The sequence below is a fragment of the Pan troglodytes genome, chromosome 9 (genome assembly GCF_028858775.2).
Source record: "Pan troglodytes isolate AG18354 chromosome 9, NHGRI_mPanTro3-v2.0_pri, whole genome shotgun sequence".
In the NCBI taxonomy this organism is placed as follows: domain Eukaryota; kingdom Metazoa; phylum Chordata; class Mammalia; order Primates; family Hominidae; genus Pan; species Pan troglodytes.
This window is the reverse complement of record NC_072407.2, coordinates 121,092,491-121,112,212: the sequence shown is the minus strand read 5'-3', so window position 1 is coordinate 121,112,212 and position 19,722 is coordinate 121,092,491. Positions and strand designations below refer to the sequence as shown.

Genomic DNA, 19,722 nt, shown 5'->3' with positions numbered 1-19,722 from the left:
ACAATGTGGATGTTTCATTTAGACATCTGTTCATTCGTTGTACTGTGGTATTGGGTAGTACTGAGCACCTCACCCCCACAAGCCAGGTCCAGCACTAGGCCCTGGGCTGCCAACCACAGCAAGGCAGGCACCTCACTTTAATGGAACCAACTACCACATTTACAAATGATGTACTTCAAGGCCGAGGCAGGAGGATCACTTGAGACCAGGAGTTTGAGACCAGCCTGGGTGACATAGTGAGACCCTGTCTCTATTTAAAATGAAAATAGAAAATAAAAATATAAAAAACAGACAAACAAATGATGTACTTCAGTGGCAGAGGCAAGGCATTAGGAGAGTCTGGAAAAGGGAGTGCACAGGAGGTAACATTTGTACTGGATCTGAAAAAATAAATCAGAGGACCAGCCGCGGTGGCTCACACCTGTAATCTCAGCACTTTGGAAGGCTGGGGGTGAGGGCAGATCTCCTGAGGCCAGGAGTTTGGGACCAGCTCAAACTGGTCACCATGGCCAACATGGTGAAACCCCCGTCTCTACTAAAAATAACAAAAATTGGCCAGGCATGGTGGCTCATGCCTGTAATCCTAGCACTTTGGGAGGCCAAGGCAGGCGGATTGCCTGAGCTCAGAAGTTCACGACCAACCTAGGCAACGTGGTGAAACCTCATCTCTACTAAAAATACAAAAATTAGCCGGGCTGGGTGGTGCATGCCTGCAGTCCCAGCTACACAGGAGGCTGAGGCAGGAGAATCGCTTGAATCCAGGAGGCGGAGGTTGCTGTGAGCCAAGATCATGCCACTGCACTCCAGCCTGGGAGACAGAGCAAGACTCTGTATCAAAAAAAAAAAAAAAATCAACCAGACGTGGTGGCATGGGCCTGTAGTACCAGCTACTCAGAAGGCTGAGGCACAAGAATTGCTTGAACTTGGGAGGCAGAGGTTGCAGTGAGCCGAGATCATGCCACTGCACTCTAGCCTGGGAGATACAGCAAAACCGTGTCTCAAAAATAAAAACAAAAGCACAAAAAATTAGCCGGGCATGGTGGCACATGCCCATAATCGCAGCTACTCAGGAGGCTGAAGCAGGAGAATTGCTTGAACCTGGGAGGCGGAGGTTGCAGTGAGCCAAGATTGCACCACTGCACTCCAACCTGGGCAACAGAGAGAGACCCTGTCTCAATAAATAAATAAATCAGAGAAAGGAAAGGCAGGGCATCCCAGCAGCAGGGTGAACAACACATTTGCATTTTAAAAGAGGTTCTTCAAGGGGAGTAGAATAGGATGTGGGAGGGGAAGTATAGGAACCCCATGAATGTAGTCTCATGGGTGACAGTTTGGGCCTGGTAATCTCCTCTAGCTTCATTCCACTTACCTAGCCATGCAAGGCAGTCACCTGGCAGCAGTTCCTGGACACAGCTCAGAGCAATCTGTTTTCCTCCCCTGTCACCTTCCCCATGGGTACGACAACCATGTAGGTTTTATTAATAACATATACTTTGACTGGCCTCTTGCAGACAGAAGTACTGTGAGTCATGCCGTGGGCACGTCCTCTGTTGTCTGACCTAGGATGCGGTGCAGTGGCTCACCCTATAATCCCAGCACTTTGGGAGGCCGAGGTGGGTGGATCACCTGAGGTCAGTAGTTCGAGACCAGCCTGACAAACGTGGTGAAACCCCGTCTCTACTAAAAATACAAAAAAATTAGCCAGGCGTGGTGGCAGGCACCTGTAGTCCCAGCTACTCAGGAGGCTGAGGCAGGAGAATCGCTTGAACCCAGGAGGCAGAGGTTGCAGTGAGCCGCGATCATGCCACTGCACACTCCAGCCTTGGCTACAGAGCGAGACTCTGTCTAAAAAAAAAAAAAAAAAAATTATAGCATGAGGCCAGGGTGTGGTTGCTCACACCTGTAATCCCAGCACTTTGGGAGGCTAAGGCAGAAGGATCACTTGAGCCCAGGAGTTTGAGACCAGCTTGGGCAACATAATAAAACCCTGACTCCACAAAAATAATTTTAAAAAAATTAGCTAGGCATGGTGGCATGCACTTGCGGTCCCAGCTACTCTAGAGGCTGAGATGGGAGGATCGCTTGAGCCCAGGAAGTTGAGGCTGCAGTAAGCCATGATTGCACCCTGTACTCTAGCATGGGTGACAGAGCGAGACCCTGTCTCAAAAAAAAAAGAATTATTGCGTGGACAACTGTCTTAGTCAACTCTGGTCTTCAGCACTTTGCATAGGTCTGGACACAGAGAAGGTGACTGTGTTAAAGAAGATGATATCAGATGGGCGTGGTGGCTCACGCCTGTAATCCCAGCACTTTGGGAGGCCAATGTGGGTGGATTGCCTGAGCTCAGGAGTTCGAGATCATCAGGGCTACATGGTGAAACCCTGCCTCTACTAAAAATACAAAAAAAATTAACCAGGTGTGGTGGTGCACGCCTCTAGTCCCAGCTACTTGGGAGGCTGAGGCAGGAGAATTGCTTGAGCCCCAGAGGCAAAGGTTGCAGTGAGCCGAGATCATGCCACTGCACTCCAGCTTGGGCTACAGAGTGAGCCTCCGTCTCAAAAAAGAAAAAAAAAAAGATGATCTGTAAGCCCAGGTACTTAGGTACTTTGGCACTTAGGGAGAGAGGGCCCATTTCAAAACATACTTAGATGGGCAGGGAGCATTTATGCTCCAACTCAGCAGCTTACTGGGACTGGTGGGAGGAACATGGGGTAGGGCACAGTGGCAAGAGTACAGTATCTTGCCGGGAGTGGTGGCTCATGTCTGTAATCCCAGCACTTTGGGAGGCCGAGACGGGTGGATCACGAGGTCAGGAGATCGAGACCATCCTGGCTAACACGGTGAAATCCCGTCTCTACTAAAAATACAAAAAAATTAGCCAGGCATAGTGGCAGGCACCTCTACTCCCAGCTACTTGGGAGGCTGAGGCAGGAGAATGGCATGAACCCAGGAGGCAGAGCTTGCTTGCAGTGAGCCGAGATGGCACCACTGCACTCCAGCCTGGGCGACAGAGACAGACTCCATCTCAAAAAAAAAAAAAAAAGTATTTACTGGTTTTTTTTTTTAAAACAGGGTGTCACTCTATCACCCAGGCTGGGGTGCAGTGGCACAATCATAGCTCACTGTAATCTCAAACTCCTGGGCTCAAGTGATCCTCTCACCTCAGCCTCCCAAGTAACTAGGACTACAAGCACTGCCACCATGCCCAGCTAATTGTTTGTTTGTTTGTTTTTATAGAGAGCTGTAGTGATGGGGCCTCACTGTGTTGCCCAGGCTGGCCTCCCAAAGTCCTGGAATTACAGATGTGAGCTACCATGCCATGCCCTAGTATTTACGTTTTAAAAAGAGAAAGAGGGCCGGGCATGGTGGCTCATGCCTGTAATACTAACACTTTCGGAGGCTGAGCTGAGAGGAACGTTTCAGCCCAGGAGTTGGAGACCAGCCTGGGCAACGTGATGAGACCCCATCTCTACATTTTAAAAAATTTAAAAATTAGGCCTGAGGTTAGGAGTTCAAGAGCAGCCTGACCAACATGGAGAAACCCCGTCTCTACTAAAAATACAAAATTAGCTGGGCGTGGTAGTGCATGCCTGTAATCCCAGCTACTCCGGAGGCTGAGGGAGGACAGTCGCTTGAACCTGGGAGGCGGAGCTTGCAGTGAGCCGAGATCGCGCCATTGCACTCAAGCCCTGGCAACAAAAGTGAAACTCTGTCTCAAAAAAAAAAAAAAAAATTAAAAATTATCTGGGCATAGTGACATACATCTATCATCCCAGCTACTCAGGAGGCTGAGGGAGGAGGATCCCTTGAGCCCAGGAGTTCAAGCTGCAATGAGCTATGTTTGTACCACTGCACTACAGCCTGGGTGACAGAGTGAGACCCTGTCTTTAAATAAAAAAGAGAGAGAGAGTAAAATAAGAATCTTAAGACAGATGCTTTAATGGTGGGATTTCATGCCCTTTGATACGTCAAAAGCCATCTGTTGGCATCACTCCAGGGAGAAGGTGGCACCCAGAATGCCCTCTAAATCTAACTAGAATTCCAGGAGCTTGAACTCAGACTTCTTCATGCTTTCCACTCCCATCACAAACCTCCATAAGAAAAAAAAAAGTCATTCACCTCCAGGTGAGCACCCAACCACTCATAACTTGGACCCTAGTTTAGTTTGGGTCACTTAAGTCTACATGTGGCACAACTAGGGTGTTCCAGGCAGCTGGCAGGTTGATGCCAGTCATTTCCTTCAGTCCCCAAGCCTCAGGCCCAGGAGAGAAGAGGGTGAGGCAGTGTGCTGCTTCTTGGGTTGTCCTGCCCCCAGTCCTCAAGAACTTCTGGACACTTGCCTGCTCCAAACCCCCAGCCACCAAACCCATTTGTATTCCTGGTGGCTGACAGTTCAGCCCCAGTAAGGGTGGCTGGGTGGAAAGAGAGGAGAAGCAAAGGGGAAAGGCAAGTAAGCCCAGTGAGGTCCCCACCACTCCCATCCTAGGGATGGGGCTCCAGGGTCTTTCCTGCTTCTCACTGCCCTCCATAACCATTAACACACCCCACCCCTGCAGGCACACCCAGGGCTCAGTGAGTCCTGAAGACAGAGGCAGGCATCATTTGGGCAAGAACTCACTCATACAACAGACACGCAGCTCCCCCACACAGCATGTGGGTCCACCATGAACAAGTGTCATTGACCAATGCCAAGAAAGAGGACTTTGGAGGCAGAAGACCTGGTCTCCAGGCCTGGCTCCTCCTCCATTCGTTGAGGGCCCTTGGGTAGGTTACTTAACCCAAGTCTCAGTTCTCTCATCTACAAAACGGGTTGTCATGAAGGATGGTGCAGGGTCAGCACGAGACTCCCTTGAGATAATGAATGTGAAGCCTCTGTGAGATGGACAGCATGACGCAAATATTTCTTTTTTTTTTTTTTTTTTGAGACGGAGTCTTGCTCTGTCGCCCAGGCTGGAGTGCAGTGGCACGATCTCTGCTCACTGCAACCTCCGCCTCCCGGGTTCACGCCATTTTCCTGCCTCAGCCTCCCGAGTAGCTGGGACTACAGGCACCCGCCACCACGCCCGGCTAATTTTTTGTATTTTTAGTAGAGATGGGGTTTCATCGTGTTAGCCAAGATTGTCTCGATCTCCTGACCTCGTGATCCATCTGCCTCGGCCTCCCGAAGTGCTGGGATTACAGGCGTGAGCCACCATGCCCGGTGACACAAATATTTCTTAAGCTACATGTTCACTAGCTTGACATGTACCTGGGACCTACCATCCCCTGCCACAGACTCCCTACAGCTGACAGGCATCATGCCAAATGCTTTGAAGGCCCCCTTGCAGGGCACAGTACCAGGTGGCAGATCCACACACATTTACACATTGCATACTGTATAAATATAGGTTTTATTAATAATGGGTGAAATCCCACAAATACAACTGGCATCCCTGTGTGATAGGAAGAATCTGTGGCAGGGTGAGAGGAGGTAGACAGGGATGTGTACAGGAAAAAGGGGGAAAATGAGCCCTGGGGGAGGGGAAATCAGAAGCAGAATGAGCCTGGACCCACCAGGAAAGCCAGACATGCTCTGAGTGTGTCTGCCACCTGGTGCCCAGGGCAGGCTGTTCTGATGCCCAGGGGCCACCTGCTGATAGGAACAGTGGAGGGACATGGACAGAAGTTTGAATGAGCAGCAGTGGCTGGGGAAGGGGTAGGGGAGTGAAGATGCCAGCATGGAGCACAAAAGGAGGGCCGTGGGTGGCAGTGGCCAAGGCCAACTTATGCCCGTGCTTGTGCTTGTGTTGGTTCCTGAACTCCAGGGATCTAGTGCCCTGTGCCACCCCTGGCTTGGGAGGAGGGAAGACTTGGGGGTAGACACCTGCAGTTCCTGTAGACACCCTGGGCAGCACCAGCCTTATCCTTAGAGTCTCCAACATGGGATCCCCAGGAGGAGGTTGGCACTGTCCTCCCACCAGCACCCGCCACCACCAGCATGCCACCATCACTCTTCCTCTGTGCTGTAGGGGATGGCAAGTGTGTAGGGCTGAGACGGCCTGTTCGCATGTATGTGCCTGTCACTCCGGAGAGGGAGGGAGCATCATGAGACCGTGCATGCGTTAGGGGAAGCGAGAAAGGAGGGTTGGGTCTTCCCCCACTCACCCCCCGCCCAGAATAAAGTGCATTCTCCAGTTCCAGTGGCAGGTGGGAGAGAAACACAGACATTATTGCACAGGTGCCACCAGGCCCTACCCCCACCAAAGGTGATGGGGAGGGGGATGGGGCATCCCACAGCCCCAGGCCTCTCCAATCCCCAGGATTGGGAGTGGTGACCTAGACAGAAAACCCAGCTTCTGTCCTGGCAGATTGTCCAAGTCAGCCAGGGTCTAGGGGTGGAGAGAAGAGGAGAAGGAGGAAGAGACTTCCAGAGTCCTTCCCTGTCCATTTCAACATCCATAATGGGACTTCCAGTGGACTCCACCAGGGCCCAGCCCTGGAACTCCAACCTTATAGCAGCCCAGTTTACAAACACTTGTGTGGTGGGGACCCCCAGAGGGGGCCACTTTGGTCAGTTGTAAGTGGGGCCCTAGAGAGCCTAGGGCTCCCAGGCAGACAGCAGAGGAGGGTGCCATGGGCAGGAAGGAGGCAGCAGCCTCCCAGTAGTCTTTGCATGCAGGTGTTGGAGAGAGTAGGGAGGAAGCTACAAACCGCATCAACTTGGAAGACTCCTGGGCATAGTGGGGAGGGCTGGAGCCCCCACTCCCAGAGCCCAGGCTGGGAGCGCAGTCCGACAGCCAGCCTGTGGAGGAGCCAAGGGAGGAGAGGATAGCCCCGCCAGGAACCAGTGCCCAAGTCTATAAGGTTAAAACAGTCCCAAAGGGCTGGGACTGGGGGCTTCCTTCTGCAGGGGCTGGGGTACAGGCTGGGGCAAGCCTCTATCTCTCTGACTTGACCCGGTAACGCAGCACAAGGTAGGCCAGCAGCCGCAGGGCTAGGAAGAAGATGCCCAAGACCAGGAAGTCCATGTAGAGCTTGGCATCCTCCACATCCAGCGCTCGGAGGATGCTCTGTGGCTCCCGGAACGGGCAGCGTTCCTCTAAACATGTCAGGTCTCCTCGCTCCATGCCATAGATCGTCAGGATCACACCCTCAAAGCCATACCTAGGCAGGCAGGGATATCAGATGGGATACAGCACACAGGGTCCCTGCTCTCTGAGAAAACTGCCAGAGCCCAGCTGCAATGCTGTCATCCCTGGGGTGCAGCCAGGGTGCCCCTGCCCAAAGGATAATGGGGCAGGCAGCAGACTTGGCACAACCCAGGAAGCCCTGGGTATGGACTCCTCCAGGAAGGAGCAGAGGCCAACGAGGAGGGCAGGGGTACTGACCTGACATAGGAGAGATAGGAGCTCCATTGCAGGTAAGTGGGGATGGTCTTGAAGCTGACAAAGAAGCCGGAGAACAAGAGGACAGGGATGGCGGTAACTGGGCCCACAAAAGTGGCCACCTAGAGGGGAAGGGAGGAGGCCAGGCCATCATAGGGGCGACCAGGACAAACCCAGGTTTCCTAGAGCCCCACCCTAACCCTTGCACCAGGCCCTGCTTCCTCCCACAAGACCTCATCCCGCCTTGGGAATTCCCAGCTGCCAGCCCTCCCACCTGTAGGGAGTTGGAAGCAGCTCCGATCAGCAGCCCCAAAGATTGGGCCACCAAGGCGGTGGCGGTGGCCAGGGCTGAGAAGAGCAGGAAGCGGCTGGTCTCAGCGGGCTGGCCCGTCATCCAGTACACAATGCTGCAGTACACCACCGGACACACCACCTGGGGAGTGGGCACGGGCTGGACAGTGGACTTCAAGCCAGGGGCACAGCAGCCAAGACCTCCACTCCACCCAAGGCCGGGCCTCTAGAATACCTATTCCCAGGGTGTCCATCCTGCCTCCACACTCTTGTTCAAGCTGTCCCCCAGATTGACACACGTCCCCTTCCTCCCTGGCCATATGACCATCACTTATCTCGTCTCACGTCTTCCATTGGGTCCACCCTGACTGCTTCAGGCATGGTGACTTTTCCCTTCCCTGAGCGCCTAAAGTCCTTCCCACCTGGACCAGCTTATTCGTTATATTGTTAAGTAATTAACTCTCCATAGGAGAGCCATTTTGTTCCCCCCATGAGCTACCAACTCCTAGGGGGCAGGGTCTGAGCCTACTAAGTACAGTCATCCACTGCTCAAGGGCATCCAACCAAGAGCTAACCAGGCCAAAGGTCCAGCTTGTGCTCTTCTTATTAAGCCAAGCATCCTGTGACGGTGTCCACCCTGAGGAAGGGGCACCTTTTTCTAACTTGCACAGATGTGCCCTATGGATTACTGGTGGCCCTGATGCTTGGAACAGGGTGGTATTGGCGGTAACAACAACCAGCTAACATTTGCTGGGCACTTCGTATGTGCCAAGCACTATTCTAAGTACTTTATATACATTAACTCATTCAATTCTAACAATCCTGAGGTAGATACTATTGTCATTCCATTTTATAGATGGGTACACTTTAGCAAAGAGAGCGATTTGCCCAAGATCTTGCAGGTAGCAAGTGGCAGTAAGAGCCAGAGAGTACACCATTTTCTACTGCCCCTAATAAGAGTTACAGAGTCATTTGTAGGGTTATTGCCCCCAGTAGCTGGGACTACAGGTGCACACCACCACGCCTGGCTAATTTTTGTATTTTAAGTAGAGATGGGATTTCGCCATGTTGCCCAGGCTGGTGTCAAACTCCTGAGCTCAAGTGATCCTCCAGCCTCGGCTTCCCAAAGTGCTGGGATTACTGGCGCAAGCCACTGCGCCTGGCCCTATAGGGTTATTTTCATCATTTTCTGTTTGTTGTCAGTTGTCCTCACTAAAACATAAGTTCCACGTGGTCAGGACTACATCAGTCTAGTTCAATGCTATATCCCTAGGGCCTGGTACAGAGCCTGGGCTATGACAGGTACTCACCATCTATTTGCTAAGTGAGTAGAAGGACAGCAAAGGAAGGAAAGTGACAAGTTTGAGGGAGGCAAGAAAACAAGGATAGAAGGAGCAAGACAAGATGGAGGCAGTGGGCAGGTGGGAGGAAGAGGCCCACCTGAAAGGGCACGTCAGCCATGGTCTTGGCCAGGTAATATGCTTTGAGGCTGTACCAGTAGTTGAGGTGCTCCCTCATGAAGACCGCCATCTCTAAGGGGACTGAGGACACAGGCTGCTTAGGCACACCTGGCCGACACCCTGGCCCCTGCCCCAAGCCCCAGCACCCACACCCTTGCCCCATGCCCAGGGCAGCTCAGCTCACAGGTGAGCACAGTTGGCATGAGGGCGGCGAACATGAGGAACAGCATGGAGAAGAAGAGGCAGCCGGTGTTGTTGAAGACCTTGCTGGCATCGTCGCCAATATGCAGGTAGAGGAGGCCGATGAGCACGCCAATAACCACGTGGGACATGAACCGTAGGTGGGTCAGGACCTTGGGAGGGGTCATCACCAGGAGAGGGATGTGTTACAGGCCAGGGCAAGCCACAGAGTAGACTTGGAGTAGGAACTCGGAGCTGCCCTCACAGGCACAGAGACCCCACAGTCACATTGCAGGGCTGTGAGGGAGGGTCCCCATTCCCAACTCAGCTGCTGGGATCCTACAGCCCAAAAGGTCAGGCCTGTGCCAGCCTCCTCTCCCCCAACCTGACGCCTCACCGTGTCCCTGAGGATGGACAGGAAGGTCCTCTTGAAGAGGATGCAGAACTGTGTGAGGGTGCTGGTGGCAAAGGTGTGGCTTTCAATGGGATCCACTTCCTGGGAAGAAGAAATTGGATCGGGATCAGGTGAGCCTACCCCATTCACCCACAGAACACCCAGCTCAGTGAATGAAAAACCTCAGAGCTCTTCCCCAGGGCAGGGGTCCTCCAGGTCTACAGAGAATCTTCTACCATTAAGTTGTGTACCTGAAAGCTAGGCTTAGGGGTATGAATCAGAGCGAGATTCAGACACAAAAAGGGGGCAAAAACTTGGGAGGGAGGAGATGGAAAGAAAGTAATGGACACCCGTGGTGGCTAATAATAGATTGGTTACTTTTTTAATCCATCAAAACACATGAACTCTAAGGGTATAATTCCTTTTTTGTTTTGTTTTGGGTTTTTTTGTTTGTTTTGTTTTGTTTTGTTTTGTTTTTGAGACGGAGTCTCGCTCTGTCGCCCAGTCTGGAGTGCAGTGGCGCAATCTCAGCTCACTGCAAGCTCCGCCTCCCTGGTTCACGCCATTCTCCTGCCTCAGCCTCCCGAGTAGCTGGGACTACAGGCGCCTGCCACCACGCCCGGCTAATTTTTGTATTTTTAGTAGAGATGGGGTTTCACCGTGTTAGCCAGGATGGTCTCCATCTCCTGACCCACCCGTCTCGGCCTCCCAAAGTGCTGGGATTACAGGCGTGAGCCACTGTATCCGGCCAGGTATAATTCCTTTATGCCACCAATTTTACAGTAATGTTATTTAATAATGATGATAATGACAACAATAACAACAAAAACTAATCAATCTGGTTTTCAGGGGTTATAGTGTCTCATTTAAGGAAGAGAACTAGCACTGGGCAGATGCCTGCTGTACCAGCTACAGTGCTAAGAGCTTTATGTGATTATCTAATTAGTCCTCCCAGTCACCCTGTGAGGTGAGTATCATCATCTCTAAGTTAGAGAGAACAGTAAGCCACACTGGCCACTAAGCTGGGGACCATGTTGATCTTGCTTATCAGATGGGCACTATGCCAGGACCAAGGACAGCACACTGTAGCTGCTCAACAAGAACTTGCTGAATGAGTAAGTCAATGAGGAAACTGGAGCTCAAGGAGGTTAAATAATGTGCCTAAGGTCACAGTGCTGTTCCTAGTAGGTCGATTCCAAGTCCTAGGTTCTTCCTAGCACCCAATGGTTGCGATGCCTCCGGGGAACAGCCTCTTTGGCAGGGCCACTGTCCATGGTCCAGTCTCCCCTCCCCAACTATGCCTGCTCTGCCCTCTCCACCCCTACTCACCGGAGGACAAGGAGGGCATGGGGCAGGGACCTCGTTCTTCTCAGGGCTGCTCTTCTTCTCAGCCATGGCGCACAGCCCATTCTGCACAGCCCTGAACAACATGGGGTTCAGGTCTCCATACTCGCCAGAGGCCACCTCGATGACTGGGGACACAGAGTGGAGAGCTCAGTTTAGATTCATACTCACTTCCCAAGGGCAAGTCAGTCCCGCCTTGGGTGTGTGGGGAAGGCAGGCGACGGTGAGATCTCTACCCCTAGAAGGCCTGAATGCAAGACCAGAGCCCCCAGGTTCGGCCCACTGCTGTTTCCCAGCCCCTACCAACAGAACCCCACTCACTGAAGTCAGCCGGGTTGTGGTAGGTGGGGCAATGCAAGCCGAGTCCCTTTAGATAGGGGATCAGGTTGGTGACCACGCCTTTGAAGATGCACTGACCCTGGCTCAGGATGTAGAGCTGCAGCAGAAAGAGAAGGGTAAGGAAGGAACAGCGGGCCAGGCACCCCTACTGACCCCCTTCCATCCCTCCATCTCAGGCCAATCCTCCTTGAGGCCTGGAGACACTCACCTTGTCAAACATCTCAAAGAGCTTGGCACTGGGCTGGTGGATGGTGCAGATGATGGTACGGCCCCCCTGTGCCAGGGACTTCATGAGGGACACCACTTGGAAACAAGAGGCGCTATCCAGACCACTGTCCAGAGAGAGGCCACCAGGGGGCCACGTGAGGTGGGTGAGGCCAAAAGAAGGGAGTGTCTGGGGCGGGGCAGCTGCTGTGAAGGGGATGAAGCTGGCAGGAAGAGGGCACTCTGGCCGCATCTGTATCCTTTATGGTTCAGGCTCTTGGAGGGATACCCAGAAGCCAAGAGCACTGTTCAGTTTAATAAGCATATATTGAGGACCTGTTGTATGCCAGGCACTGGGATTACAATGATGCATAAATAAGACATAGACTCTGGTCTGGAAGGAGAGAGAGACAAGCACACAGATGATTTTGGGTAATGTGGAAAGTGCTGTAGCAACACTAGGTGAAAGAGGGGGCGGATTCAGCTCAGCTGTAGCAGGTGTTGGAGGGTAGTCAGAGAAGGTTCCTGAGCGAGCCCAGGAGTAAGAGCTAAGCAGGTGAAGGGGAGAGGGGAGGCACAGTGGTGAAGGGCATTCCAGCAGAAGACACAGCATGGGCAAAGCTTAGAGGCATGAAACATGTGGCTTGACCAGGGAATTACAAGCAACTCAGTAGTATTAGAGCATAAAGTACATGACATGAGGCTGGAGAAGTAGGTTCAGACCAGGCCCTCGTAAGTCACCTGACTTTATTTCGAGGACAAGTCAGAAAGGAAACACTGCATGTTTTAAGCAGGGGAGTGAGCACTGCAGACTTGTCTTTAGAAAGTTCACTCTGGCCGGGCACGGTGGCTCACGCCTGTAATCCCAACACTTTGGGAGGCCAAGGCGGGTGGATCACCTGAGGTCAGAAGTTCAAGACCAGCCTGACCAACATGGTGAAACCCCATCTCTACTAAAAATACAAAAACTAGCTGGGTGTGGTGGTACACGCCTGTAATTCCAGCTACTCAAGAGGCTGAGGCAGGAGAATCGCTTGAACCCGGGAGTCAGAGGTTGCAGTGAGCCGAGATTGTGCCACTGCACTCCAGCCTGGGTGACAGAGCGAGACTCCATCTTAAAAAAATAAAAGAAAGTTCACTGTAGCTGCAGTTTGGAGAAAGGATTGACTGGGAGACACTGGAGACAAGCAGATAAGAATCTGTTGCTGTCCTGAACTTAACATCAACATTAGAGATGGGGCAGGGCAAATCTGAGAGATATCAAAAGGAGGCAGAATCAACAGGACTTGGTGACTGATGGCTGAGGGTGACTGGAGAGGGAGGTGTCAATCAAGGAGGACACCTAGATCTCTGCCCAGGCGAAGGATGGGGCCGCTCACAGCAACAGAATTGGCAAGGGTGGAGATGAGGAAGAAGCCCTTATCTTGGCCCCAGGAGGCTGTGAACAGAGGCTCTGGATCATGGAGAAGATGCAGCCTCCAGCCCTGGCTCAGGGCCGAGAGGAGAGGGGTATCCTGGTGGGAAAGGGTGGAGAGAACTACCTGGTGGGCTCATCAAAGAACATGACAGGCGGGTTGTTGACCAGCTCCAGGGCGATGGCCAGACGCTTCCTCTGCCCGCCAGAGAGCAGGGCTGTCCTCGTGTGGGAGCACGACATCAGGCCCAGTGCCGTCAGGATCTCTGTCACCTGGCCCCACCCCACCCATGCCAGGTCAGCTTCGGAGTCTCTGCTTCCCCCAGGCACCACCCCAGCTTCAAAAAGCATCTCCCTTAAGTGCATTGTCTCGGTCTAGGCCACCACTCTCCCACCCCCAGCTCGGGGCCTTGAGCTCAGCAGCACCACAAAAGGGAGTGGTCCCACTGCCTCCCTTCCCCACTCACCAGCTCCTTCTTCACCTCCTGCTTCTCACTCAGCTTCAGGTTAGCAGAGACCTGGGGCCCAGAGAGTAAGCAAGAAAAGTATGTGTGGGAGGGAGCTCTGCCTTGAACCCTCCGCCAATGGTGAAGGTGGCGACAGCAGACAGAGGGGGTTGCTGGGAGGAGGGGTGACTATCCAGCCCTCACCATCATGGCTTCCAACACCGTGAGGTGCGGCAGCAGCATGTCATCTTGCATGATGTAGCAGGACATCTTGCGGAAGGTCCTCAGCTCCCGTGGCCTTCCATTAACCAGGATCTGCCCCTTCATTCCAGACTCCCTGCAGGGATGTGGGTTGAGGATGGGGGTCAATGCCCTTTCAGAATATCTTCTGTGTTCCCCAAGGGATACTTCTTCCTGAGTCCTGCCTCCATTCCACCCCAGTCTCTTCCTTACCTGTATCCTGCCAAGATGTTCATGAATGTAGACTTGCCAGCCCCTGAGGGGCCCATGATGCCAATCAGCTCCCGGCGGCAGAATTTACCTGAGAGGCACTTGAGAAGGGTCTTATAACCTGCAGTGAGGTGGGGAGGAATTTTTAGTTAGGCTGCAGTGAACAGAAGTACCCCCAAAATTCTTAGGAGCAGCCATGGCTATCAGTGAAATAGGTAGCCCCCTACTCAGTGTGATTGGGTTAGGATGGAGGAACAACCCTTATAGCCCCAGCAGGAACCCATCCCTCTCATCCCGTCCCCCTAGAAACGACCACCACTAATATCAAAGTACCAGAGGCAACAATCCTCTTCTGAAAGGCGTGGGAAAATCCACACATCTCATGGATGGGCGTGGAGAGGGGATCAAAGCTATAGAAGACCCTGGTCCTCTTCTGTAATCACAGTGGCCACTGTCTCGCCCCCTCCAGGAAAACTCCCACTACTACAGCCCGAGCTGGCTGCCTATCCCGTGTTTCCATAGCACCTCTCCTATGCCAGCATGTTTGTTACTTGATGTGCCTGTCACTTGACCAGCTCTCCCAGCCTCTTAGTCAGTGAGCTCCTTGGGGGCAGTTCTCACTCATCTTGGTAATCTCAGCAGACTGTCTGGCCTGTAGTAGATGTTCAGTAAGTGTCTGTTCCACGAGCGTGAGTTCTCAGAGCTTTTCCCTAATTCAGAAAAAGCCTTCTTCTTTGCGCTCTCTCTGCCTACCAGGCTTGTTTCTCTAGCCCCTACATGGCCCAGTAAAATCTCACCTTTCATTCATTCATTGGAAGGCAGCATATGCATTTAGAGCACGGTTTGGAGTCAGGTGGATCTGGGTTCAAATTCTGGCTCCACACTTACCAGCTGTGTGACCTCGGGCAAGTTGCTTAACCTCTCTGAGCTCCAGGTCCCTCATCTGTAAAATGAGGATGATAGTACCTATCTCATAGGGTTGTTGTAAAGATTCAATGAGATAATATATGTAAAACACATGACACAGTGCTTGGCACATAGAATGCATTAAAAAGTGACATTTTACTATTAATTCTACTTGATAAATGCTTATTGATATCTACTATATACCAAGCTCTGTACCAAACACTGGATAAAAATTGAGGAAGACAGTTTTTATATTCAAGAAGGTCATAGTCTAAGTAAGATAGAAAAACAAAAAAAATCTATGAAGAAAAATAAAATTAGGGTTATAACAGAAGTACAAAAAATGTGCTGTGAGAATGGAAAAAATGGAATTGACGTGAGTCGGGGGGAAAGAGGAAAATCAAGACTGGCCTCATGGAAGAGGTGGCGTTTGAGCTAAGCCTTGAAGGATGAGCAGGATTCTAAAAGGCAAAGGGAAAGCAGAGGCCTTCTAGGCTTTGAGAGCAAAAGCTCTGTGATATAAAAGTATGCGTATATACACTCACAATCCAAGGAACAGAGGGCAGAGCCTACATGGAGTGACCTGGTGAGACATGGAAGTGGAGGGGAAGGATGAAGCCACCAAGGAGGGCCCTGCCTGCGATGCTGGCAGACCTGCCTCATAGGTGAGGACGTGCCAATCCCTTACCTAGCACCTTGCTCATTGCTGCCCCCTCTAACCCCCACAGAGCCCAAGTCCCTCCCCACTCCACCTCCTTAGTGTCCTTAGTGGACACAGTGAAGGGATGGCATATTTAACCCTCCCTCCACGACACCCAGGACTGTGTTCTGGGCCCGGCTGTCCCTCTGGATGTTTCCCGTCAGAAGGGGGAGCAGCTCCTGCCCGCTGCCAGGTCCTGATCACAGCAACTACCTGGATGGTACCCATGGTTTACAAAGCTTCAACTGTTTCTCTAACAACATGGGTGAGGCAACTGGGGCCCAGAGACATCTAGTGACTCACCCAGGGTCACACAGCAAGTTCTTTCCTGGGAGAGGGAAGCCGTGGGCTCTAGCCCTCTGCCTCAGTCCTCCTCGCCATCAATCAGAGACATTTGGTGGCGCACTCCAGCATATGCCTTTCAGAGCCACTCACAGGAAGTGATCTCTTGCAGGAGAAGAAACTGGCAACGACGAACCTTCCCCTCAATTAATTACAGTAGCTGGTTGAACACTGATGCCTAACACAAAAATCATCTTACATTTGCCTCTCACAGATACCGTCTCAGCTGAGCTTCACACAAGTCTGTGTATTCTTATCATCCCTGTTTACAGATGAGAAAAGCAAGGCCAAGAGCGGGTAGGCAGCCTGCCCAAGGTCACACAGCTTATAAGTGACTAGGAACCCATGTCCCACAACTGCTCAGCACAGAAGAGGCCAGCCAGGCCCTTGGGCTGGAGAGACACTGGTATTCTAGTTCTGCCGCCGTCAGTAGCTCTCTTTGCAATTTTGTCAAGTCACTTAATCTTTAAGGCCTCTGACTCCTCATCTATAAGGGAAGGATAGTAATATCTAATCCCAAGGACTTACAGGGTTATTACGAATGTTAAGTGAGATTATTAAAAATAATTAAAAGGAAGCTGTTTTGAAAAAATAAGAAATGCTATACATAATTAGGGGAGATGATAACAAATCCTTACTTGGGAAAGGTAGAACTCTCCCTCTCTCCATCCCCCTTGCTTTCTTTCCTTTCTGCCTACCCTTAATTGCTTTCTGTCCTCTGGAGAAGGGGAGAGGGATTCAATGGAAAACAGAAGTCATCGAGGGGAGGGCAGGGGGCAGAGAAAGGGGCAATGGATGAAAGAAATGGCAAAATGGCCAGTACAGCAGAATGAGGCTGGCAAGGTCAAAAGGAGGGAAGGGCCAGGTGAGGGATATCAATCTGTGGCTGGCGCATGGAAGCAACTGGAGAGCTGGCCCGTCTAGACACATTTTTAAAAAAATCTTAGTTTCTTAAAATTATGAGGAAATGAGAGGGCTAAAGAAATAACAACTGCCTCATCATTTTGCCCAGAGCTGGTCTCAGGACCGAAAGAGGTTGCTTAGGGACAGGGCCCACTGGGCAGGAAGCCCAGATGCCTCAGTTTCCATTGGTTCAGCCATGTGACCTTTTGGTCACTCGTGGGAGTGAGGGTTTGGAGAGTGCAGAGGCAGATCATGCTCAGCCCTGCTCTGAAGCACCCCAAACCTATTTGTTGAACCTCAGAGAACAATGTCCCAGCCCCACCCCTGGCCCACACCCAGGCTCTGGGAAACAGCCTCAGCTTCCCTACTAGCAGCTAAAGCTGCTCAGGGTAGGGGCTGCAGGGGCTAGTCAGGGTTCAGGGGAACCTGTCCTTATGGGCGGGAAGGGGGAGGTGATGGGACTGCTGTACAGGGAAGAGAGAGAAAGGAACAATGCATGGAGAGCTGGGAAACCAGGCTTCTGGTCTCAGCTCTACCACTTACTAGCTGTGTGACATTGGTCAAGTTACTCAACTTCCCTGGGCCTCAGTTTCCTTATTAGTAACATGGAGATGACATCTATCCTGCCAAACCGCCACCCTCCCTGCTTCTGAGCACTGTGGTAAGAATGGAATAAGATGACAGGAATGAGAACGTCTTTATAATTAGGTCCAAGGGTATGGCTCAACCCTGCAGACACAGCCCCCTACTTTTTCATACCAGCCCTCACAGGTAGGAATCCTCCATAAACAAAAGGAAAACTCATCAAGGACCACTCAAGGACCAGAGGTCACGGGATCTCTTTAGAAGATACAGCTTCAATAACCAATTGCACCTAGTATCCCATGGTGCTCACAGGTGTGGGGGAGCGTAGATCCTGACACCCCAAGAGTGCACAGTGAGCAAGGGGCTGGGGCCCAGATTTTAGTGTTTCCACAGAGCCCACTGGTGCAGGACTTTCCGAACATGGGACACCCAGGCCTCATGCTTCTGGAGAGGCAACTCAGAGAGGGCCCACGGACTCCCCCTACCAGGCTGTTCCCTACCCCTTTTGCGCCAGCAGGGCCCCTCCCGCACGGAATAGGACAGCTCCACGAACTCGATGTCCACGGCTGAGCGCTTGGGTAGGTGGGAGAAGCGCTGGGCTTCAGTGATGTGGTTCTCCACCTTCTTCAGGTGTGTGGTCAGCACAGGGGGTTCCGCCCCGTCCTCCAGCGTCACGGCCATGGCCACAGCCCCCGGCCCTAGTCCACAGCCCACGGCCTCCAGCGCCTTCTCCGCCATCACGCCGCCGACCTGCAGGGGGAGGGCCTGCTCAGTTTGGGGCAGACCACCGAGCCCCGCTCGAAGCTCCCTGGCGTTCTAATGCTTCCCCCGCCCCCACTGCCCGCCTCCTTCTCGGGGCAGATCCGCGACTGTTAGCCCCGCACTCTGCCCCCGCCCCCCACTCCCCGCACGGAGACGCTCAGTCCCGGGCAGCCCAGCTCCAGCCTGACCCCAGCCCGTCCCCTTGAAGCCCTCAATCGCTCCTTCCTCCCGGCGGCTTCTCTAATCTCCTTACCCCGCAGGCCAGCAGCCCCTGGGGACTGAAGGAATAGGGGGCGGGGGAGAAGAGGCAGCCGGCAGAGGCTGCCCGCTAGGAGGTCGGGGTAGCAGGGTGAGTGCAGGGCGGACCAGGGGAAGGCGGAGAGGAGGAGGCTTCAGGCCTCCGGCTGCGTCCCACTCCCCATCCCTTGGCGCGACGCCCAGGCCGGCCCCTCCCGCCGGCACCCCCGGGCCCGCGTGCCCCGGGCTGTCCCCAAAGCCAGGCGCACCACCCGGACTCCAAACTAAGCGCCCCACGGCGGCTCAAGCCCCCGCCCCATCTCCCGCATGCCTAGTCACCTTGACGCGCCCCCGGGCCGGTGCGGGGCCGGGATGCTCAGCGCTGCCACGGACCGGGGACGGAGAGCCGGGGCTCCCCTTACCTGCCTCGGGCTGCGGCACCCGCGTCCCGGCTCCCGGTCCCGGCGGCCCGGGCCGGGGCGGGGCCGGGGCGGGGCAGGCGAGGCAGGAGGGCCGGCCCTCGGCTCGGAGGAGATGGCAAGGATGGTGAGAGGCGGTTGGGGTCGCGCCCTGACTCTGCTGGGCTGTGCACACCCGCTTCCCAGAGCCTGGTCCCGGACGCTGTGTCCTCCGAGCCCGCGGGGCGACTGCGCTCTCCTACCAGCTTCTGCTCGCCGGTCCCGCCGTTCTTAAAGGGCCCGCGCCGCCCGGCAGCCCGCGGGGGGCGAGGACGGCAAAGGAGAGAGCAGCGCTTGCGGCGCGGGGGCCGGAGGAGGTGCAGGGGTGAACTCAGGACTAGGGGTTGATGGCAAAGGGCCGACTTGGAGGCAGTAAGGAAAGGAGAGCTGGAGTCACTCCGTGGGGACAAGTCCCTGGAAGACAGATTAGGCAATGGTGCTGGGGGTGGGGGAAAGTGGAGGGATTGTAAAGGTGTCAGTCTGTCTTCACACACGATACCAGTCCCCCAACAATTTCCCTCAGTTCCAGCCCATGAATGAGCGCAGGCCTCCCTCCAGGAATCCCCAAACTAGGTGCAAAGGCTTTCAAAAACGCAGGAGCCTTGGGACATTGGAACATCCTCCTGTCTCCCCATTCACACTTTCTCTGAGTTAGGACACTAATAAAGAAGGGGAAATGGCAGCAGCTTTGGGAGAGCCTGCAGTAGCTCCAGAGTTAAACTGGAACCCAGTGCTCAGCCTGCTCCGACTGTAGTCACCTAGCCGGATACAGGCCTTCAAGACAGGCACATGCCATATCCTGGAGGGACCTGTGTGCCAGGGCATGCACAGGGCTCGCAGACATGCCCTGGGCATCTCATGCACCTGCACATTCTCTCCTTTGCCCCCAAAGCCTTCAAATGTAGGTCCCCAGAACACACTTGGGGCTTTCCCCTGCTCTGCC

General features: G+C 53.4%; 1 protein-coding gene across 5 annotated transcripts; it reads right to left on the bottom strand.

Moving 5' to 3' along the window:
- Positions 1 to 5,371: 5,371 nt before the first annotated feature.
- Positions 5,372 to 18,972, bottom strand: ABCG4 (ATP binding cassette subfamily G member 4). 5 transcript variants are annotated; one of them, XM_063783473.1, is made up of 16 exons: positions 18,661 to 18,715; positions 17,823 to 18,072; positions 14,775 to 14,829; positions 13,890 to 14,007; positions 13,641 to 13,773; positions 13,458 to 13,508; positions 13,118 to 13,263; positions 11,581 to 11,704; positions 11,355 to 11,469; positions 11,019 to 11,161; positions 9,693 to 9,791; positions 9,300 to 9,468; positions 9,096 to 9,196; positions 7,639 to 7,797; positions 7,368 to 7,486; positions 5,372 to 7,143 (listed from the first exon to the last, which is right to left on the bottom strand). In XM_063783473.1, exons 3-16 carry the CDS (start codon positions 14,827 to 14,829, stop codon positions 6,918 to 6,920), a joined length of 1,758 nt encoding a protein of 585 aa, XP_063639543.1. In that variant the 5' UTR covers positions 17,823 to 18,072; positions 18,661 to 18,715; the 3' UTR covers positions 5,372 to 6,917. The 5 variants fall into 5 exon arrangements, with proteins under 5 accessions (XP_063639543.1, XP_024203224.1, XP_001165264.1 ...); XM_024347456.3 differs by lacking the exon at positions 18,661 to 18,715 and adding an exon at positions 18,338 to 18,550; XM_001165264.4 differs by lacking the exon at positions 14,775 to 14,829 and having other exon boundaries at positions 18,661 to 18,972.
- Positions 18,973 to 19,722: the final 750 nt, after the last annotated feature.

Coding starts and splice junctions, on each gene's coding strand:
- ABCG4 (XM_001165264.4), bottom strand. CDS start 18,060: ATGGCGGAGAAGGCGCTGGAGGCCGTGGGCTGTGGACTAGGGCCGGGG. Junction 9,469..9,692: donor TGTCCATCCTCAGGGACACG/GTGAGGCGTCAG, acceptor ACCCCTCCCAAG/GTCCTGACCCACCTACGGTT. Junction 9,197..9,299: donor CATGCCAACTGTGCTCACCT/GTGAGCTGAGCT, acceptor CTGTGTCCTCAG/TCCCCTTAGAGATGGCGGTC.